General features: G+C 61.9%; 1 protein-coding gene across 5 annotated transcripts in view; it reads left to right on the plus strand.

Annotated features, from left to right (window-relative positions):
- Positions 1-6,648: 6,648 nt before the first annotated feature.
- Positions 6,649-22,195, plus strand: part of TNS1 (tensin 1) — a 53,238-nt gene continuing 37,691 nt past the window's right edge. For 4 of the 5 annotated variants that reach the window (XM_026078041.1, XM_026078042.1, XM_026078043.1 and 1 more), the window contains exons 1-13: positions 6,649-6,861; positions 8,929-8,978; positions 9,555-9,726; positions 10,105-10,155; positions 10,747-10,869; positions 11,344-11,408; positions 11,562-11,645; positions 11,785-11,897; positions 12,627-12,687; positions 14,326-14,401; positions 14,588-14,717; positions 15,357-15,422; positions 16,172-16,333. In XM_026078041.1, coding sequence (XP_025933826.1) covers positions 6,820-6,861; positions 8,929-8,978; positions 9,555-9,726; positions 10,105-10,155; positions 10,747-10,869; positions 11,344-11,408; positions 11,562-11,645; positions 11,785-11,897; positions 12,627-12,687; positions 14,326-14,401; positions 14,588-14,717; positions 15,357-15,422; positions 16,172-16,333 — 1,195 coding nt within the window. In that variant the 5' untranslated portion in view covers positions 6,649-6,819. Of the gene's footprint in view, positions 6,862-7,465; positions 7,692-8,928; positions 8,979-9,554; positions 9,727-10,104; positions 10,156-10,746; positions 10,870-11,343; positions 11,409-11,561; positions 11,646-11,784; positions 11,898-12,626; positions 12,688-14,325; positions 14,402-14,587; positions 14,718-15,356; positions 15,423-16,171; positions 16,334-22,195 lie in introns of all 5 variants that reach the window. The other variant, XM_026078044.1, reaches the window with a different exon arrangement.

The following is a 22,195-nucleotide window of genomic DNA, read 5'->3' on the forward strand; positions in this document are numbered from 1 at the left end:
GCGGCACGGCGAAGCCCAGGCAAGGGGCGCGCGTGCCCGCTGCCGTCCTGCCACTCTCCCAGCACGGGGTCCCTGGGGATGGAGGTGACGGTGGTCCTGGGGTGCCTTCCCACTGCCTCCTCCCTGTTCGGGGCCAGCAGGAGCCAACTCAGTGCTCCCAGCATCCTCATCCTCCGTCAGGAGCGGGGGCTTGGGAGGTCAGCGATGCCAGGGGTCTCACCCAGCCCATGTGTGAGCCCATCCTGTGCATGSGTGGTACCCGCTGGCCCCGTGTCTCCTCGGAGCCTGGCGCTCGCCTCGCTCCCTGCCTGTCCCGGCAGAGGTGGGGAGGAGAGGGCTGGGGACTGCTGCGTGATTTGGGTGATTTGCTGCTGTTTGGGCACAGTGCCCTGGAGCCGCCCGGCCGGGCGATGCGCTCGCTGCGCCTTGCGAGAAGGGTCGTGTTGTGAAGTGCCTTTTCTGACCCAAAGCATTCCCCGCCGGCGAGTCAGGGCGATGCGGACCCACAGCCCGGCGGGCAGGTGAGGGCTGTGCGGCCGYGCTGCACCGCAGCCTGGGGAGCCCGAGAGGGCTTTTGGGGTGTTTCAGTGCCTTTTTTCCCTTGGACGGACTCAAAACCTCTCCCCCAGAAGGTCCCCCTGCCATTTCCCAGCCAGGGCAGGGGGAGAGAGGAAGCATCTCCCCCCAGATAGGTTGTTGGGCTCCTTCTGCCAGGGTCTCCGCTCTGCACCCCGGCACTCCCGTCCCAGCCACCCTCCCTGCCAGAGCCTGGTTGGTGAAACGCCCACAGCACAACAACCGGCTGCGGTCGGCCCGCACTTCCTGCCTGCCTGCCTGCCTGCCCGCGGGCACCGAGCCTGCCTGGAGTTGGGCGCAGAGGGGCCTGAGGCCTGGAGGCAGCTGGGTTGGGGTCCGGCAGTGAGGAGCGGGGCGGGCAAGGAGATGGGGAGAGCCAGGCTCCCCCATGCCAAGCCAGGCTGAAGGCTCAGCCCCTTGCTTCCTCTTCCTCCCAGCAGGAGGGATGCGCCTGCATGCCGGGGTACAATCCCACCTGGGGGGCACTGTGTGGGTCAGGGTCTTCCCTCTTCTCTATGAACGCAGTGGCTAATTTTAGCCAAACTTGAGAGAGGGAAAAAAGCTTAAAACAGTGTTAAGTTCCCACAAGATTCATAAAATTGCCTTTCTGAGAAGAGAGAGAGACACAGCCTGTGCTAGTGTTTCCTGTGAATGGGAGGAGAGGTGTCTGGAGAGCACAACCCCATATTAGACATCAGAGAATCCACTAGAGTAGGAAACTACAGCCACAGGAACCCCAGCTTTGTTCTTCTCCAGCTGAAGGAACATCTCATGTGTAACATACAAACCCCCTGGTGCAGAAAGTGGGAGCTGGGCATGGGTCCCACCTTGCCGCAGGGCCTTCGTGTCCCAAGGGGGAGCCTGAGCAGCATGCCCTGTCACCGGTCCCTGGGCCCCAGGGCTTGGTGGCCCCTGGGGTTCGGGGAGCTTCTTTTATGGGGCCTTATTTGAGCATCCTCATGGTGGAGGTGCTCACCAGGTCCTGGGCCATGGTGCGGGGCCTGGTGGGGGCTGTGCGAGCGGCATGCGGAGGCGCGCGGGGTGCTGCACGGTCTTCGCCGGCCCCGGCCTGGCCCCGGTTGAGGCAGCTCGCCGCCGGAGAACATTCCAGGGAGGCTGGCGCAGGGCCAGCGCCGCGGGGCAGGGAAAGGGGCCTTTTATGGAAGCGTTTCTGCATTAGAATAAAATCATAATAATAATGCACAGGGGAAGGGAGCAGGAGGAGGAGGAGGAACCCCTGAACAAAACACAGAGGCGGGATGGGTACGGTCGGGCGGCCAGGGAGAGGACAGGCTTCGGGCACCGCAGTGCGGGGACCAGGATGCTCAGAGAGGGATGGGATGGGGTGAAACCTGCTTGTCCCCCGGCAGGGGAGGCTGCGTGGGGCACAGGAGGTCTCCATACCCCGCACCAAGGTGGGGGATCAGCCTCTGAGCAGCGTGTGGCAACTGAGCCCATTGGCACGAGGCATCGGGGCTTGGGACAGGGCAGGGGACGTCTTGCTGGGGTTTACTGCCCGTGGGGTCACACGGTGGGGGCTCGGAGGGGACGAGGTGTGCTGGATCACAGCCTCTGGTTGCCACCAGCTTCTCTGGGCCTCTGCTGGGCCATGGGGCTGTAGCGGCTGTTCCTGGTGCCCCTGAAAAACAAGGCAGTGCCTCTCCCGCCGTGGCACGCTGCTGGTTCCCGGCAGACTGAGGTGCACGCAAAACCCAAGGTTAATTGTCAGTAATTGCCACTGGTAATTAAGGTAACAATAGCCAAGCTGTTCAGCTGGCGTCTGCAGAAGAGCTCACGAGGCTGGGCAGGGTTTTGTTCCAGGTTTTGTTCCAGGAGCTTGGATTTGCTCTTGGCATCAGGCTGCCATGCCATGCCCTGGCATCAGGCTGCCGTGTGGTGCCATGCCAAGCTGTGTCCGTCTGCTCTATGCAGGGCTGAGGCTGACTGTGCCCGCTCGCTCCTGGCTCCCCAGCCAAGGGCACATGGCATTGCCGGAGCAGAGCGCGGCATGGCCCCGAGGCCTGCTCCCATCACGCGGGAGCCCAGCCTCCTCCTTGGGAAGCATGCCCAAGGTGGCACGAGTTGCCTGGTCCTCCTGTCGCTTCCTTCTGCTGGCCCGGGGCTTGCGCGGGGGGATGCTGCAGCCAGGCCCCTTCCCACGCTCTCTGCTCAGCGTCAAGGCCACAGAGACTAATTCTTGCCCTTTTTCTGCTTTCTTGCAGGCTGCAACCCCGTGCTCCCCCCCTGTCAACTATGAGCTGGTAAGTGAGCGCTGCTGGCCCTGCGTGCATGCAGGCGTGCGCGTGTGCAGCCTCTGGGGCTGACGGACAGGGATAGACCCCGGCTCTGCACTGGCCTTGCAGCTGTCTCTGCCGGGGGGCTGCAGGGTGTGAGTCTGTGTGTGCCCCCAAACAGCAGCGCTGGGGTCCCGTTGGGGGCTTAACGTCATACCCCAATTTMGGCACTGTGCCCCCCCCATTATTTCTGGCCTGCAGGGCACCCCGTGTCTGAGCAGCGCGAGCAGGTCAGGGACTCCAAGAGCTGGGGCTTTCTAGGAAAATGGGCTTGCATGGTTCCTTTGGACAGGACGGGACCCTGTTGAGGCTCTGGTGTCCCCCGGAGCTGAGGGAGCTGATGGCCTCCCCTCCCTGAGCTGGAGCCGGGGCGGTTTCTTGCATGCCCGGAGATGGCTCTACCAGATGTGTCTTTGGCTCTGGGCGCCCAAGGCTGCACGTTAGCATCCCTTATTATTGTCGCCCCCTTGTTTTGTCCCTCCTGGGGATCTTTAACGAGTGGCCGGAAGCACACGGGGCTGGACGGAGGTCAGGGAGCCTCTGGGGTAACATGCAGCCCTTCCCACCCCGTCCTCTCCGGATACAGGGAATGGCGAAAACAGCTGGGCATCCCTGGGGGAGGACGGTCATGGGGTGCTGGGGCGGTAGCTATGTTTCCCTGCCCTGAGCTGGGCTCTCCCCATGCTGATGTGGGGCGCAGCAGGGCTTTGGGGGTGGCAGGGCAGCGGGCTGGCCCCGAGGCGAGAGTGCGGGGGGCAGAGGTTGGGGAAGGGCGGCAGGGCAGTGCCCGGGGGCAGCGTCTCACTGCAGGGCACGGCGGTGCTACCCGGCTGCCCCGTGCCCAGCCTGGCTGTGCCAGCCGGGGCGAGCTGCGCGGGTGTGCAGCACTGCTGAGGCTGGTGTCGCCCGGGGCTGGCACGGCTGCTCTTTCCTTTTGCTCCAGGCGTGTGCCAAGGCCTCTGCGTGTTGGGGCAGGTGCAGGGGAGTGGAGGCTGTGGCAGATTTTGGCTCCTGGCTTGGCTGCCAGCAGCCTGGCAGTGCCAGGGGGTGGTGGCTGTGCCCCATGCAGGACCCAGCGCTGGGCACCCGATAGCCAGGCAGGGATCTCCCCTAAATGGAGTGGGTTTGCATGACTGCCTAGCCCTATTTTGGCTTTTTGCCCTTGAATGACTTCCGTGCAACCAGGACACTCCTGAAGGGTGCATRTGTGCACCCAGGGCCCTGCAGAGGCTTAGTGCGGCCCCGTGCAAGCTCACGAGAGCAGCGCGTGAGCACAAACATACGAAGGCACGGGAGCGCGCTGCCTGCCACCGGCGGCCCGCTGCGGTTATCTCCCTGGGTTTAATCTCTGCGCGCACCCCCTCCCTTGCCCGTGCCTGCCAGCCTTCGTGCTCGCCCCAGGGCACTTATCACCAGCAAAAACATGTTGGCTTCGAGCTGGGACCGTTACTGCGGCTTCGGGAGGAAATCGAAAGGGGTTCGCCCCATCCCGTGGGCTGGAAATGGCAGCCCCTGCCCCGCTCACCCGGCTCCTGGGACGGGAGCAGGAGGGCACAGACTGGTCTYGGGGACCCCCACCATCCTCCTGGTCCGAGGACTGAGACCCCCAGGAACTGCCCAGCTGGGTCCTCTTGCTGTGCCGCCCCCAAGCCTTCCAGCCATGGGGCATCCCCTGCCCCCTAAATTTGAGGACTGGCTGCTCTCCCCCACCCTGGGAGAATTATTCCTATCCCCAACCCCTTTTCAAAGCTGTCTGTCTCCACAGGAGACATTTCCCCACGGTTGCCCCTTTTTCAAGCCTCTCCCGCTCTCAGACCCTCTCTCTCCTCTTGCAGTGCCCGTTGGTGGCCGTGGGGTCGAGGCGAGAAGCCCCTGGGATGTTTGCAAGCCCCGAGGGAGCCGGGTTTATCTGCAGGAGCTGTGTCTGGCAGCGGCCCGCGGCCCCGCTGGGTGTGGGGCTGTGCAGGACTYGCTCTGTTGTTTACTAAGACGCTTCGTGTGGCCTGCAAAGCCCAGCACCCGGCGAGGGGGCACGGCCACGGCCAGGGGGCTGGTTTTCTTGTTGCAAATCACCGCAGTGCCCTGGAGCCCTGCTGCAGCTGGAAGGTCATGGAGGAGGGACCTAGGAAGCACTAAACATTGAGGGTTTGGGAGCCCCCAGCTGCTTTTTGGGGTCTGGGAGGGGGGCAGGGCTATGGGGTCTGGTGATGGAGGATCCAGAAGGGATTGTAGAGGTGCCGGGAACGCCGGGTGCCCGTAGCCGAGCGAGTGCAGGGCTCAGCCGAGCACTGTCCATCTGCTCCAGCGTGACAACGGTCCCGTGCTGAGAGGCCAGATGGCAGCGCCTTTGGTACCCGAGCGGGGCTCCAAGTCACCCCGGCTCTGCGCTTGGGTTTCGAGGGATTCCCAACCTTTAGGAAGAACGGACACGTCCTTCCCACAGGGACCTGGGCAGGGAAGGAAATGGGACCATGGAGCATTTCCTAGGAAGGGCCAGAAATAGCCAGGGGGAACTTTTGAACCCAGCCTTCACTCTCTTTGTTTGTGTGCGTGTCTCTCAATCTCTCTCTCTCTCTCTCTCTCCCTCTTTTTCTCTCCTTTTTCTCGCCTTCTCCTTCCTCTCGCCTGTCTGCCCGCAGCCGTCCCAGGGGGAGAGCATCACGAAGCAGGTAGACACCCTGGTAAGTGTTACGCCACTGGGCCTTTGCCGGAAAGCTTTGGAGGCTGGTCTCAACCTCGAGACGTTACCAGGAGTGATTTGTGCCTATTTCATTGCCACTAGCCCCCAAGGGACACCTGCAGCCTAAATCCCTCAGTCTGCCTCTGTGGAGACCCTTGTGGCTCCCCGACCCTGCTGAGACCCCCCAGACCCTCTGCCCTCCCAGCAAATGACCCTGGTTGTGAGAGGTTGAGAGGATTGCCCAGGGTCGCTGAAAGAGGCAGTGTTGGAGCTGAATGGGGGATCTGGAGGAGGCTGGGGCTTCTGCTGCAAAGCCGGCTTTCCTGTCCAAGAACTGGGGAGATGTTATTTAATCTGAGGACATGAAGTTGCTAAGACAGTGTAGACAAATGCCCTGCCAAAGTCAATGCAGACAGCTTCACCCTGCCCTGCAGCCGGCTTGCCGTGCCTCCATGCACACCGGAGTTGGGACCGGAGGGATGGAGCAGATCCCCAGCCAGGATGTAGGGAGAGTGGTTCCTGTGAGGAAGAGGAGCTGAGAGCCTTCCTTGCCTAGGGACCAGCTTCACTCCATCCCTTTGGCAGTCCAGGCATGTTTCCGGCCCTCTCCAAGCTGAAGGAAGAGCACCCAGAACTGGAAAAACCCAGTGGGGTGTCAGGGACCCCCTTTGCTGCCTTTGCTCTCTTTTGGGGATGTTTCTGACATTTCTCCATCCTTTCTTGTGGCTAAGATTGCCCTTTCTGGAAGGTGGAGCCAGAAGGGATCTGTGGTTTTTGGATGGTACCTAGAGCATGGGGACATGTTGAGCCAGCCTGGGGTGGGACACCAATGGCTGATGGTGCTGGAGGAATCTTTACCCCAAAGTCACTGGCACTGATCAAAACTGGGCCTGGGACCAGTCTGCTCCAATCTTCCCTGTGCCAGACCAGACTGGGGATATACTGGTTTGAGTGGGACCATGTGTCTCGGTGCCTGCTCCAGAGGGGATCTTTACAGGGTCTCTTTAGCCCGGCCGCCGGCAGGAGTGTTTAATAACACGAGTGCTTATTCCTATCAGCTGATCGCTGGCTGACTCTTCCTCGTGCAGGGGCTGGCTGGCGGGGACGGGAGCGCCGCTGTGGTTAGAGCGGGGAGGGAGCAGGGCCGGCCCATGCGCCCACATGGCTGAGCCCGGGGGCTTGTGCCAGGGTGGGTGACAGGCTGTCGGRGGGGTCTGGCTGTGTGAGCGCGCTGCTCCGGGCTGGGAGGGCGCCGGGAGCAGAGCCACCATGCCCTGGAAGTGGATTAGCAAGGGTCTCACCATGGCCAAGGTAGGGCAAGCGTGGGGAAGTGGGCCCCGTTCGCATGTGTGGGGTTGGCTCGTGGTGGCACGGGGGGCAGGTGGGGTGGAGAGGGGCTCTTGTGTCCCAGCCTTGCTCGCTCTCCTGTGCCTCAGTTTCCCCAGCTGGGAGAGGGGAGCATTCCCAGTTTCCCCTTGTCGTCTCTGTCACGTAAGGCTGTGTCTCAGGACCCTGCTCCAGCCGCGTGGGGCAAAGGGGGCTTGTGGGGCTCCACTGGCTGGACGGGTGTGTGTTGGCGACCCCAGATGTCTCCTGCTGCGAGGGCTTAGGGCAGAGCACAGCCTGCGGCAGGGAGCCTCTCCTGGCCACCGGTGACGCAGGGACTAGCCCACTTTTGGGTTCAAGGTTCCTCTGTTGTCTCCCCACTCCCAGTAGCCCGATTCTGCCTGAGGAGGTTTTACCCTCCCTTTTTGCTGTTTTTTAACTCTTTTTTTGCCCCCCACCTGGCTGGGGTGAGCAGGGGATTTGGGGCACCATGGGGAGCCCTTGTGAGGGGGGATTATTGCTGGCATCTGACCCCCCCCCAGCACTCGGACGGGGACGCTGTCTCCTGGCATGGCTTTCACTTGGGCAGGGAGAACGTCAGCCCTCCCAGGCCGACAGGATCCTGACGGGATCAGCTCCCCCAGCCCTGCAGGCTGCCGAGCTCTGCTCCRCCGGGCGGCCTGACCTTGAAAGGGGAACGCGAGGCTGATGGAAAGCAGGAGCCGCTGCAGGGGGTGACGCTGGCTGCACACAGGAAAATCAGCCCCGGGCTGAGGCTCCGACACGGAGCCAGGGACCGTGCCAGATGAGAGACGGTGGGTGAAGGATGCTGTGGAAATCTCTCCCGCCTTGTCCCGTTGCCTCCCACGCTCCCGTGTGCTGGTTGCGTGACTCCGCTGCCACGCTGTGCCCTGAAGCAGCTGCATTGCAGCCCTGCTGGTGGTGGCAGCAAGTCCTGCAGCTCCAGGGTTGCTCTGCTGATGGAAGAGGCACCCATGGAAGCTGGTTGAGAGGCACATATCTGATTTAACTGGGTTTGGATCCCTCTGGGGGATTGGGATGTGCTGCCTGTGCAAGACGAGCCTTTAAATGACTCCTGCTTGTTAGCTGGAGATACTAAAACTAATGAGGTGTGAGTGTGTTTTTCCTTAGCGGTTTTTTTTGGAAACCCTGCTTTGTTTTTCGGCTGGGGTCACAAAGTCACTGAACAAACCGGCTGCAGATGAAATTCTTGAGGCCGGAGAACATGCATAAATAGAAGTTTCCTGCTCTGAGAGCTCAAACATTTCCTCCCGGCGTTGGGCTCCGCAGAGCCCCGGCCAAAGCAAACCATCGTGCCTCGCTGGCTCCTCACCGCTGCGCAGGCAGCGAGCGTTTCCTGCCAGGCCGTAAACCTGCCTCTTCTGCTGGTGCCAGGCAGGTACAAAGCTGCTCTATCAGGCCAGGTGTGCACGCACAACGGCTGGCTGAGACCAGAGGAATTCGAGACATGCTTGAGACTGTCTCCCTGCCAGCCGTGCCCTCCTCAAAGGCCCTCCATGACTGTGTCTGTCCCAAAGTGCCAGCTCAGCTGGGCTGGGCTGTGTGAGCTGGGTTTGGTCCCTGTGGTTGTAGGGGAAGAGCAGCACCGTTGGTCTTTGGTGCCGCCAGGATGCTCGGCAGGGTCACAATGTGTTTTCGAGACAGCAACGCTTTGGGGGCGTTGCGGTGTGTAGCACAGTGTGTTGGGAAGGAGATGCTCCAGCAGCGTCGTGACACCTGGCTCTGCCAGGACCGTTGTGACGTTAGGTGCTATCGTGACATTTGGCATCTCGTGCCACCTGCATGGGGACAGCGTTGTGCCGTTCGCATGGCTGGTGAGGGGCTGGGAAGGAAAGCGGAAGGGTGCCTTTCTGATGTGATCAGGCCACGGCACCGTGGGGTGCTGTGGGGGCTCCTGGAGCGGTGGCACGTGGGTTTTGGGACTGAGGTAGGGTTGGCGCAACAGGTGACAGTGCTGGCCGCTGGCTGGGTCCCGTGGCAGTGACTCGTTTTTCCTCTCTCATCCTTTAGGATGCCACCAAATCCCCCAGGAGCGGGCAGTCACGCCGCAAAACATCCAGGTAAACCTCAGCGCCTGCCCCCGTCTGGGGCCACAACAGCTGCCAGGGATGGCGGCTCCCCGTGGGCCCTCCGGAGAGGGCTCTCCTGCCGCGGGGGACCCAGCGAACTGCGTGGGGATGGGAGCGCATGGCAGGGACAGTGTTACCTGCTGGCTGGAGCTCAGAGTAGGGGTGCTGCACACGGGGTGGCTTGTGCCCAGCTCTGCTGCAGGTAGGAGGCTTCTGTGCCTCAGTTTCCCCCTCTGGTGACAAACTCTGCCCTGCCTGGCCCCACCTGATATTTCCCTTCTCCAGATGGGCCAGGTGGGCTGCCAACACACTGTCCCCAAGCCGGGGTCCCCACAGCTGCACCCCAACAGGGCTGTCTCGAGGCAGGGTTGTTCTCCGAGGCCAGGGCAAAGCCGTTTGCAGCCTGCCCTTGGAACAGGAAAGATTGTGGGCAGCCATGCCCTGCCACTGCATCCCCACAGGTCCCAGCCCATGTCACTTAACCCAAAGAGCTGTGCAGGATTGGGAGGGTCACTCGTGTCCCCTCCTCCACGCCGCGTCCTGATCATGGCCCCCTCTCTTGCTCAGGAGCATGAGCGTGACTGCAGCCATGGAGAGCAGCTGCGAGCTGGACCTGGTGTACATCACGGAGCGGATCATCGCCGTCTCCTACCCCAGCGTGGCCGAGGAGCACAACTTCCGCAGCAACCTCCGGGAGGTGGCCCACATGCTGAGATCCAAGCATGGGGACAGCTACGTGGTGAGGGGCACAGCTGGCTCTGGCAAGGCTGGGGAGGTGGCTGGGGTGCTCTGGCCCAGGGACAGGGTGCTACAGGGGCTGGGATCCTGCATCCTCACCTTCTGCTGGTCTCAACTCCAGTGCTCGGAGCCGGAGACGGGGGTCTTTGCACTGGCACAAATGCATTTTTCTTCCTTGAAGTTTTCTAGTCTGTTTTGGACTCTGTGGGAATTTGGGGCTGTTGTGGTGCCCTGTGGCAAGGCATTCCCCGTGTTAACAYGTCCCAGGAAGCCTCTCATGGGGGGTTTGGGGAGGCTTCGGGGTGAGGAAGAGGTGGAAGAGTGACAACGGCAGGTGGAGGAAGGTGTCCCCTGACACTGGTTTTTCTCTTCCCAACAGCTTTTCAATCTTTCCGAGCGGAGACATGACATCAACAAACTTCACCCCAAGGTGAGTTGCACCTGTGGAGAGCAGGGGGTGCTGGGAGGGGGTTTGGAGGACTCAGGGCAGGGGAGGGAGAGATGACTCTAGGCTCTGCTCCCTGTTGCAAGCTGTTCAGGGGAGGAACATCCACCCTATCTACTCTGCTGGCRTAGGGGCAGGGGGGTGACAGCCTGGAGGAAAGCACGGGACTTCCTGATCAGTTTGCCAGGTCTCAGCCCAACACCCACTGGCCCAAACCCAGCTGTTGTGGCCTCCTAGTGAATTCCCCTTGATTCCCCCTAAAGTGTCATCCCCATCCAGGTGAATGTGGGGGAGCCTGGGGCAGCCAAGCTGTGAGTGACCCACAGGGGGCTGAGATCTGGGGCCCCCTGACATATTCCCCCCTCCCCCCCCAGGGCTGTGATCTGGGCAGTGGGGTGCATGTCCAAAAGAGAGCCTTGGAGGGGCATTTCAGGGCAATGTGGTGGCATTTCCCCGCTTTGCTCACCCTGGATGCATGCTCTAGGCTTTGCACACCARCAGGCAGGGGAGCTGTAGAGGGGGCAGAATGAGGCATGGATATGACCCCCTGCCTCTGTTGCCCCTCTTTCTGTACAGGTGCTGGATTTCGGGTGGCCTGACCTGCACACCCCTGCGCTGGAGAAGATCTGCAGCATTTGCAAAGCCATGGACACATGGCTCAACGCAGCGCCTCACAACGTGGTGGTGCTGCACAACAAGGTGGGCTGGGCCCTGTCCCAGAGGTGCATGATGATGGAGATCCGGGGACGTGCAGGGCCTGGGGGGCCACGGGGACGAGGCTGAGCAGCCGCAGGGGTTGGCAGGTGCAGGGGATGTGCTTGGTTTGGGGGGTGTGTGTGGGTTGGTGTGCGTGTATGTAGGGGTCGGGGTTGGGGTRCATGTGGCTCAGAGTGTCTATGGGGTTGCTGGGTGCATTAGTGTGTGTTTGATGTATATGGAAGGGGTTGGTGTGACGTATGCAGGGGGGGTCAGCATGTGTGCAGTGTTTGTATATAAGGGTTGGTGTGTGTATAGGTAGAGGTTGGCATGTGCATGGTGTGTGCACGTAGGAGTTGGCGTGTGCGCAGTGTGTATGAGGAGGCTGGTGTGTGCGCGCCCATGYGCAGGGCAGCCGTGCCCGGGTGCTCACATGTGTTGCCACCCCCGTGACGCCCCTTCGTTGTGTGCCCGCAGGGGAACCGCGGCCGGCTGGGGGTTGTCGTGGCTGCCTACATGCACTACAGCAACATCTCGGCCAGGTGAGACGGACCGCCGGGGCTGCATCTCTCCCTGCAGCCCACCRCCGTGCTTCAGCCCTCTCCCAGTCTCCTGCAGCCCCTGCTGGTGCTGCGTCGAGGCAGTGCTGGGTGCCGAGGGCTTCCTTCCCCTCACGTGCTCTTTCGTTCCTGCAGTGCGGACCAGGCTCTGGACAGGTTTGCCATGAAGCGCTTCTACGAGGACAAGGTGGTGCCAGTGGGACAGCCCTCACAGAAGAGGTGGGTCGTGGTATGCGTCGCAACCTGGGTTTTGCCCCCTTGGCCAAGGTGTAAGGGGGGTTCTGCAGGGCAGTTGGGTGCAATCTGATGGGGCTGCTCCACTGTGGGTCCTGCCCTGATCTGCCTGTCCCTGCTCTAGGTACATCCATTACTTCAGTGGCCTCCTGTCTGGCACTATCAAGATGAACAACAAACCTCTCTTCCTCCACCACGTCATCATGCACGGCATCCCCAACTTTGAATCGAAAGGCGGTAGGTGCCTCCAAGCCTTCCCTCCAGCCTGGCTCCCGTGACCTAACCACTGCCCCATGCTGCTGGACTGCTTGATTGCTGAGAGGGATTTTTCTTCCCCATAATTTCATGGGCAACTTGAATTCTTTCCTCCCTTTCCACCTCTGGGACTGATTACTCCTAGTAGCAGGGCATGAGCCTTTTCCCACAGAAGTGCACTCCCCTCGGGGCACTCCTCCTGTGCTGGGGCTCTCAACGCTGGGCAGCAGTCAGAGCTGCAGGGCAAGGAGGCTTTTCTGATGGCTTTTTGGAGGACGGGACCAGGCTGGGGTTTGGCCTGAGGATGCAGTGCCCTGCCTGGTGCCACTTCCCACCAGGGCATCGAGAAAGGGTCCCTAGCTCAGGGACCAAGCAGGCTCTATCCTACCTCCATTACCAGTCCAGCCTTTGGCACAGGTCCTACAGGACCCAGCTGGGCTGTAGGAGGTCCTGTCTTCCCCCTTTCCCCCTGACTCCCAGCCCTGTCCGGCCTGGGAGCATCCCTTTCGGCCCATCTCGCCTCCCTGTTGCTGTTCCAGATGTTGCCCGCAGCTGGCTCCCTTGCAGATGCTTCCTGGCTGAGGCAAGGAGCGGCTGTTTGCCTTGGCTCCCGCGCTGTTTGGATTTCTACCCCGTGACTAATCCCTGCCCTGGCCCCTCCGCCCTGCCGGCTAACAAGGCGCCTTCTCTCCCTTCATTGATGTCTTCCAGGTTGTCGGCCCTTCCTGAAAATCTACCAGGCCATGCAACCCGTCTACACCTCGGGGATCTAGTAACTATCTCATCTCTCTCCTCTCCGCATGGGGTCCTGGGGTGCTACCCTCGTTGCCTAGCTCACGAGGGCTTTTGCGAGGGGGCAGATGGAGAGATTCAAGGCCAAGTCCCTGGTGGTCCCACTGCCCCGTGCTCAGTCCATTTGTTGTGCCAGGGCTGGTGGGAACTGAAATGGAGGCTTTCCCTTCCTTGGAGGCAATGACTGGCCGTGCTGGGCTATACTGGGCTGGACTGGGCCCTCCTGCTGGGAGGGCTGTAATGACTCTGTGTATCGGCAGAGGGAGCCTGGGGCTGGCTGTCCCAGGCAGGGAGCAGGGGATAGGGGACACCTCTCCCTCCCTTGGGGTTGGAGGCGTTTCATTTCTCTCTGGCCGAAGAGCTGCTCCTACTGCCAGAAGAGCTTTGATCAGTGCTTAAAACCCTCGTCTCCCTGCCCCATCACGGTCACAAGCACTCTCCCGAGACATGCTCTCCCAGGACTGTTTCTCCCTCCCCAGGGTACCCCCATATACCCTATAGGACTAAAACCTGCCTGCCCCCCGAGCCTGTGTCCCCATCCTTGCAGTTACAGAGTAGATTGGGGAAAAGGGATTGTGAAGAGCATCTTACCCAGAGCCCCTCTAAATTGTCTTTTTTTCCTCAAAAAAGGGTCCTCGCTGCCATTTAACTTCCCCACAGTTTACCCTGACACCATTCTCCAACGTGAGCACCCTGAGCCGGGTTTGCACCCACACTGGGGTCTCCCTCACYCTGCCAGGACTGGGGCCCCGGGAGCGAGTGCTGTCAAAGGCAAAGCAGGAGCTGATTTCTCCAGACACAGTGTGGGGCTGTGTCCCAGCCTGGGTCCCCCCAGCTCCTGGCCCCACGTCCAGTCTGTGGCTGAGCCCTCTTGGGAGGGAGCAAAGCCCCTTATCTTTGGGGTATTCCCGTCTCACCCCCCTGAACCAGGAACTCCCTTCCCGGCCAGCTGGGTGTCCCCGTTAGCCGAGATTTACTGCCATCCCGGCCTCGCCTTCCAGCTTTTAATAGGCTGTTTATGGGATGCTGGTAATAAACTCCAGGTTTATCTTGCCTGTGAAATCCAGCTCCCTTCTTCCCTCGTCCCCCGTGCTTGTCCCCGATTGCCAGACTCTGACGCCACCGCTCACAGGCAACTCCCCAGCACGCCGGGGAGAGGAGTGCTTTTGACTGGGAAACTGAGGCAGAAAAGAGACCTTCCCCTAAGACCTCTCCCTCCCTGTCCCCTGTCCCGCTTGACACATGGGAGCAGGGTGGATGGCATGATAACCTAGCCATGTCGCTCAGGCCCCGATCAAACCCTCTGACCCAGGATTTTGGCACCCTTATCAAGCTGTCTCTGTGCCTCAGTTTCTCTCTCCTGTCTGCTTCCCCCCTGAGATTGAGGTGCCCCTTGGAGTGGGGGGCAGGACCCTCCTCTATCACAAGGAAAGCCAACTCCATGCTCTGAGCCTTTCCTGAGGGCTTTTCCCAGCTAATTTTGGGTGGAAGGGGCTGGTGGAGGCAGTGATAGGTGCTGCGGGGGGAGCTTTCCTGTCTCTGGCCGTGGCTGCTCCCTGCTGCCCGGTGCCAGGTCTCTGTACCATGGCTCATGTCCTCCTGCCTTCCCTCTCCACAGCAATGTGCAAGGGGACAGCCAGACGGGCATCTGCATCACCATTGAGCCCGGCCTGCTCCTCAAGGGTGATATCTTGGTAAGGAACCTTGTCCCCAGCCCAGCTTCCCATTCAGGGAGCCCTGGGCAGCTAGGGGACCAGGGGACCTCAGGCCTCGGAGCATCCTGGCTCCGCTTGGGGGTCCCKGGGCTTCCCCCCTGCCCAGCTCCGGGGGCTCGTAGGGGCTAGCAAGTCTTCATGTCCTGTCTGCTCTCCTTTCCACAGCTGAAATGCTACCACAAGAAGTTTCGCAGTCCGACCCGTGATGTGATTTTCCGCGTGCAATTCCACACGTGYGCCGTGCACGACCTCGACATCGTCTTTGGCAAGGAGGATCTGGACGAAGCATTTAGAGGTAACCATGCCTGTCTCTGCAGCATCTTCCTCCTGTGAACTCCCTTCTCCCAGTTTTGTGCTTTTACTGCAGCTCTGACGCTGCTCCCGCTGCTGGGACATCTGGGCACCCATGGATGGGGAGTGCAACCCCAACTCTTGTCCAGTGCAGCTCACAGGCCTGGGAAAGACCATCTCTGCTAGGCAGGCTGGCCCTGAGACCAGCTTTTCCCTCTGCTGCTCATGCACCAGGGTCAGAGAGGGCTTTGGTGATGGGCAGGTGTTACATCTTTGCATTGGCATGGTAGAGATGAACAAGGACATGCTCCTGCTCCACAGGGTGTGGTATCACTCGGGGACAGGTGATGGCATTGTCCCCTTCATTGCCCAGATCCGGTACCGATAAGGAAGGGTTGCCTTGTCGTTGTTTCTGAGCTGAGATGCTCCATGCTGGTATTGCCGGGCTCTGTATCCTGCCCAGCTCTTGGCTGTGGAGGGCTGGGGCACTGCCCCATGCTGTGGGGGCACATACCCCGTGCTCCCCATTCTTGAGCTGGTTGTGGCAGGTGCCCAGTGCTCTGGATGTGTTTGGGGTGGTCATGCGGATGCTGTCAAAAGGACAGATGGAGACAGTCCCCTTGCTCTGCTCTTTCCCTCCCAGATGACCGCTTCCCTGAGTATGGGAAGGTGGAGTTTGTGTTCTCCTATGGCCCCGAGAAGATCCAAGGTATGGCTGGCTCCCCTTGTGCTGCCATGGGGGGTGGGTAGGCTGGATGCTGGCCCCCTTCTCCTTCTTCCCCGCACCTCCACCACCCTTCCCACCACCCTGCTCCCCCATCTCCAGGCCGTGCTGCTCCTCTTTCCTTCCCCTGTCCTGTTTGCAGTCCCCTAATCACAGTGGGGGGGAGGTCCTTGGTGCCAGGCAAGTGGGAGTGCCCGGGGTGCACTGGAGCCCTGGATCACCTCCTTGGGGAAGCTGCACTCTGGGGCACTGGATGGCTTGGGAGAGAGGGAGGGGGCACCTGGGGACAGAGAACCCCCCAAAACAAGTCCAGCACTAGGCATGCTTGCTGTGGGTCTCTCTCTCTGTCCCCAGGCAATCCCCAAACCCCAGCCAGCCCTGTACACCTTGTCTGTGTGTCCTGATGCACTTTCCCCCATCCTGTCCCTCGGCCTCCCCGTTCCTTTCACTGCCCTGGATGCTCTCCTGCCCTCTCTGCCTGGCTGTGGCCCCCTTTCCTTTGTCTGTCCATCAGGGAATCCCTTTCACTACCTGCCCCGTCCGGTCCCATGAAGCAACCCCTGCCGTCTCAGGGTACCAAATCCTGCAGAAGGGCCAATACACGACTCTCCTCCTGCCTTAGCCTATGAAGCTGCCCCTCTTTCCCTTGCCTGCATGTCCTCTCCACCTCTTCTCCCCATCCTGTCTGCACCAGCTCTGCATTCACCCTGACTGATCATCCCTCATCTTCCCAGGCATGGAGCACCTGGAGAACGGTCCCAGTGTCTCTGTGGACTACAACACGTCTGACCCACTCATCCGGTGGGATTCGTATGAGAACTTCAACATCCAGCGCGAGGACAGTGTGGAGGGCTCCTGGGCTGAGCCGCCCCTGGCTGGCAAACACCTGGAGAAAGGTTAGGGCTGTGGGCAGTTCGTGGGGGTAATCCACAGGTTCCCATCCTGCTCCTGGAGAGATGAATATGGCAAAAGGGTCCCTGTGGAAATCCACCCTCCTTTTCCAGGAGAAGGAGAAACTGGCAGGCAGCTAAGCTGGGGGGACTTGACCACTGCTTGGGGGGAATGTGGCCAAGAGACCTACGCTACTAATTGGGGACAGGCAGGTGAGCAAAAAAGCTGCCCCCCAAGCCTGCAGGGACCCCCATCATGGGACATTGAGCCCCGAGGGCAGGTTCATGGGGCGAGGCAGGATGCGGTGCCTGGGGTCRTCACCAGCCCAGGTCTGGCCAGGCTCCTGCAGTGCCCCCATCTCTCATAGCCAGGTTTCTCACATGAGCAGGGTTGCATGGGGATGCTGGCACCTAGGTAAACCCGCATGTTCCCCCGAGATTCCTCCAGTGCCCATAGGCCAGCTGAGTGATCCAATCTGGCCACATCTCCCTCAGGCCACAGCATAGATGGAGTGAAGGGGAACTGGAGATCTCTAAATAATTGGGCCAGAGGGAATAACGAACCTCGATGGAGATGCTCTGAGACAGTGCCAAGGAGAGGTGCTGAGCTCTGGTGGGAAGCTCTTACTGACTTCTCTCCCCCCGCAGTGGCTGGGAGCTCAGGCTCTTCCCTCGGCGCTCTTGCTCTCACAGTCCTGTTTGCGCAGAGCAGGATCTAGCCCTGGTTTACATGCCGCTTGCTCCCAGAGCTCTGGGAAACCACATCAAGATTCCAGCCCCACTAAAAACCTCTTTTGGGAGCCAGGAGCTGGCCCACAGAATGGCCAACCGGGGCCATTATGTCTCCCAACTCCTTTCTTGTGGTGCCAGTGTGGCAAAGTCGTGGGACATAGCCGTGCCTCAGTTTCCCCTTGGGATAAGGATACCTCGCTAGCACCGGAGGGCCTGCGCTGTCGCTCGGAGCCTGGGAAACTCTTGAGCACCCGCTTGGATGGCGCGAGTCGATCGCCTTCGCCTGCTTGCCAGGAACAGAGCGTACTTTCCTGTCGAGGCGTGGTGGGCCCGTGTCCCGGCTGGGAAACCACCTGTGGCTGAACAGATGCCTGAACTTTCCTGGCCGGGTCCTTGCAGCTGGTCCGGCCAGGCGTCACCGGAGCGGTGGCGCGAAGCAGGGACAGCTGCGATCCCTGGTGTGCCTGAAGGTCACCGGTCACCGCTGTGCCGCGGCGGAGCTGCGCGCGGCCGGGTTCGTTGCGGAGGGCAGGGGGGCCTCCGGGTGCCCAGGGCAGGCGAGGGAGTCCCCCGCCCCTGGGCAGAGTGCGGGGCCGGCCCTGGTGCGGCTGCGCGGAGCTGGCACGGGGCRCCCTGCCTTGGCGCAGGGCGGTAAACAGAGAACTCGTGACGCGCGGGCTCAGCTATGCGGCGGGCGCCTCGGGTACCCTGGGTGACCCCATTCCTGCTGCGCGGAGCCGGGTGTCAGCACGGCCTCTCCTGGGGACAGCGGTGGGCAGCGCCAGTGTTTACATGCAAGTGGGCTCCCTCCTGGTTGCGCGCCAAGCTGTGGAGAGGTTTGGCCTGGACGTGGCCGGAGCAAACAGCTCCTGCACGGAGCTGCAGGTCCAGCCGCTAGGGAAGGGGATGCGTCCGCCCATGAGTACAGACCCGTGTCTGGGGGCTCCAACTCTGTCCCGAGCTGGTGGAACTGGCTGGCAGCCCCTTTCTGCCTGCAGAGAACTGCATGCCTCGACGCACATGTGTTTCACCTTGCTCTGCCTCCAGCCCTGACCCTCAGCGCTGGGAGCATGGTGGCTCTGTCCCGATCGGCCCCTCTCAGTGCCGCTTTGGCTAGGGCGAGAGCATTTCCATCCGAATGTGGGTCTCCGAGGGGAACGGGGACCCCCAGAGCCGGGGTCCCCGGGACACCGGGGAGCAGAGCAGTGTTCCCAGCCCTGCGCTGGGGCTTCGTCTCGGGGCCGCGGGAGGCTGCAGGTCTCCCCACCGTCCCCTGGCTGCTGGGTCTGCTGGGTCTGCTGGGTTTTGCCTCCCTCGGCTGAGGGCAGGGGCTCATTTGCCTCCAGCCCCAGTTCCCCGGGTGCCTGGGCTGGGGACATCCCCTCCATGCGTGTGGCCCGTCTATAGGGGACCTTCCCCACGGCTTCCCCCATGCCGTTCGGAGGGCACCTGGAGCTGCGGTGGGGAGAGTGGCCGCGGGCTCGCAGGGAGGGGGCTGGCCTCAAGCTCTCTGCTTCCTTCTTCTCCAYTGGGACTTTCCCTCTTTTCCAGCTCTGTTTCCTTCCTCCCTTGCTCTGCCCCGGCCTTTTGCTCCAGCAACCCGTGGAGAGCAGGCAGGCGAGGGCCGTGGGGCACCAAAGCATGTGCGTGAAGGGGCCGGGCTCGGGCCCGGTGTCTGGGGAGGCGGAAAAGGAGGCTGTACGAGGGGGTCCTTGTTTATGGTTGTTCTCGCCTTATTTGGTCAGGGAATTGCACGCCGCATTTTTGGCACGGCAGGCGCGAGCGAGCGGCGGCCGGGGGCGGAGGGGGGTGAGGCTGGCACGGGGACCAGCGCTGGGCTGGGATCAGCTGCGGCTCCTCGCCTCTGCCACTGCCCTTCCCTGCGGCTCGGCGAAGGCTCCCCGGAGAAGCCGCTGCGCTGCAGGAAGACGGGATCTCCTGCGAGCCGGTGGGTTCCCCCCGCCCCGCGTCGCCGCTGACCCCCGTGCCGTGGCTGGGCACAGGAGCTCTCGGTGGGGGACGCCCTTTCTCTGGGTGCTTTGGCTCCGTTTGGGCATCCCATCCAGGCTTGGAGGGGCTGCTGGGCTAGATGGGCGCCCAATGGGCTGAGGGTGACCCTGAGTGGAAGGTAGCCCTGAAGCCAGAGGAGCAGGTGGATCCCGGGGGATCTACTGSGGGATCTGCTGGGGATGGTGCTGCCTTGGTGCTACCCTCGCCTCCAGTGTGCTTATTCTCAGGGGGCTGGGGAAGGGGAAACTGAGTCGCAGTGCAATTGGGATATGACAGGTTTTGCCCTGGGCAGGGAACACCCTGGGATTTGAACCCCCATCTCTCCCTGTTTGGCAGAGAGGGGTCTCGGCTGGGGCAGGCTACTGGAGCAGGGGGTCAAGCAGGCAGGAGATGCTCCCCAGACTGCCCCCAGTGGCAATGGTGCACCCTGTTAGCAAGAGTGAGGAGCCCTGCGATAGCACCTGCGGCCCCGTCCCACCGCGCGCCGTCCTCTCCTGCACTGCACAAGGTGGATCATGTCCCCGGGCGCCTTGCAGCTCCCCCTTGCCATCCTTCCGTCTCCCCGACGGGACTCAGGGACTGGTGCCGGCTCCGTGGCGGGTTCCCCTGGCGACTGCAGCTGCGATCAGGTGGAATGGTTGGCTCCGGAGGCTGATGATGGGGGTACTTCTTCCTTCAGCTGCATTTGGGGGTTCACGTGTCCCCTCCCTGGGGTGGAGCAGGCCGAAGGATGCTTCAAACAGCGCCTGGTGCCTCTGCTCCTTGCAGCAGCCTTGCTGCTTGCAGCCCTCTGCCTGGACACCGTGCGCATCGTGTCCTGTAGAGGGAAACCAGTAAGGTCCGAGCATCAGGGTCCAAAATGCTTATTTTTTTAGGGGTCTCCATTGTCAGGGAGCTTGTCAGTCGGACAAATCCGTGGGATCCCTCCAGGTGGGTTGCTCTGCAGGGAGCGGCGAGCGGGGCCAACCCCTTTCCCTGCCTGTGCTGGCCCGAATGCCTGTGGGGCACTGAGTCGAGCTGCAGGCAGCCTTGCGCACCCCACGCTGCTTCCTCGAGAGGCCTTTCCCTAGCCAGTGGGGCTTGGGGGCTGCGCGCTGCCGGGTTTGCAGCTTGCTGGAGGATCCCTGCAGAGACTTTTTTGGGGTACTGCAGAGCTGATTGGACACAGCTGGAAGGGGAACGTTTTTTGCCTAAACTTTGCTGAGAAAATCAGTGCTGTTGTGGAGCAGGGTGTGGGGTTAGGGCTCACCCGGAGCTAGCAGAGGGGTTGTCCCTGGGTTTGGAGCATGGTGGCACGAAGGGGGTGAACGCTGGGCTCCGTCCTGGCCATCGTCCTGCAGCAGCGTGAAATCGTGCAAAAGGGCCGGGCACATGTCCCCAACTCAGCAGCTCCCTGTAACCATCCTCACTTGGCCCTGCCAGCACGTCCTGGTGTCCGGCCTGCCCACCTCCCTCCCACGTCCCAGCCATGCCGTCCCTGCCATGGGCCGGCCCTGCATGCCTCCTCTTTGTCCCGAAGGTCTCGCTGACGCTGGAATGAAGGCGGTCGAGGCCTGGCCAAGTCCAACATCTGCTGGAGACTTGCTAAATCCCCACCTGAGTAATGCTTCTGGCGCGAGGTTTGGTCACGATCACGCGCATGCGTGCTGCCCTTCCTCGGTGCCGTTCGGTGGGGATGTCTCTGCTGTCCTGGGGTGCTGCTGGTGCCGGGAGGGAGATGGGGTTTTCCAGCACGGGGAACAGGGATTGCAGTGTCCCAGGTCAGCCCAGGCTGTGAAACCTTCCCAGCCGATGTTGTTGTCTTCCTCCTCCCGCCTCGGCTCCGCCGTCCCTCCCCGACCACCTGCCTGCTCCCCGCTTGCCCGGGGAGCCTGCACTGTCCGGGCTCGCCAGCGGATGCCGGAGCGGGGAGGCGCAGGCCAGCCTGGCCCTGTGCCCCCAGGCTGTGGGTGTGCAGGACAGGGAGGTCTCTGCACCCCATCCCAGGGCGTCTCCCTCCGGCCGGGGCGTGCTGGTCCTGCCACTCCTCCCGGCGCCTCCCATGCAGCTCAGCAGTGCGGYGCTGGCCCCGCTCGACCCATTGGTGCAAGCTGGGCTGGCCGAGGAGCTCGTCAGGGAAGGGTGTATAACCGGGGTGGGGAGCTGGCTGAACACCCTGCACCTCCGGCACGGCACGTCGCAGGGAGAGCCAGACCCCCAACGTGGCAGAGGCTGGGGGGATCCCAGGGCCCCCGAATTGAGCTGGACCCCAGTCTGGTGCCTTTCTATGGGTTGGCAGGTCCCTGGATAGGGGCGGTCAGGGGTTCCCTCCGTTATTCAGGGTCCCTGCGATGGGGTGGTGGCTGCCCTGGTGGGTAGCATCTCACGTAGCAGGGTCGCATCCTGCCCCACACGTCTGGGACTGAGGCTGCCAATCCCATGGCCATGTGCAGCCTGCCTGGACAGAGTGGGTACACGGAGGCGGCGAGTGAGTCGCTCCGGAGGCGGGGAGCCAAGACGGACCAGGCTGGAGCTGTTAAAGCCATCGCCGAAGCTCCCAGCAGCGCTGGGCTGCTGCTCTCCCCCCTTTGTCTGGCTCCGTCCCCTGGCCGGGCTCGGTGGGGAGGGAGCCGCTGGCTCTCGTCTCGCCTTCGCCAGCTGACTAAAGCCGAAGGAATCTGATTCCCCCTCCCCATCCCGCCCCTCTCCATGGTTGTCTGCTCCAGCCACTGCAAGGTAAGGGCTTGGCGGGATGGGGGTTTTTGGGGTGCGGAGGGCCTGGCGAGGGGGGGCCAGCTCTGCACCTCCTCCCCGAGCATCAGGGACTGGCTAGGCTGGATGTGGCTTCCTTGGGCAATGAACTGGGAGGGTTTCTCCTTGTTTCTTGTGGTTGGTCCCCGCAGGGAAAATGCTGGAGCGTTGGAATGGACTGGGGATGCGGCTACCTAGCAGGGCTGGGATGCCAGGCAAGGAGAGGACAGGCTTGTCAGCTCTGACAGCTCAGCACCTTCCCTTTCCCCTTGAAACGTTCCTTGAAGTCAAACCCTGTCTGAGTAAGCGTGCATGAGAGAGCGCAAGCGCATGCGTCCAGCTGGACCTGCCTCTGGGAAGCAAGTGCTGTCAGCACCGGAGCTGGGGAGCCGCTCT

Source organism: Apteryx rowi, unplaced genomic scaffold (assembly GCF_003343035.1).
Source record: "Apteryx rowi isolate R43461 unplaced genomic scaffold, aptRow1 scaffold_47, whole genome shotgun sequence".
NCBI lineage: Eukaryota > Metazoa > Chordata > Aves > Apterygiformes > Apterygidae > Apteryx > Apteryx rowi.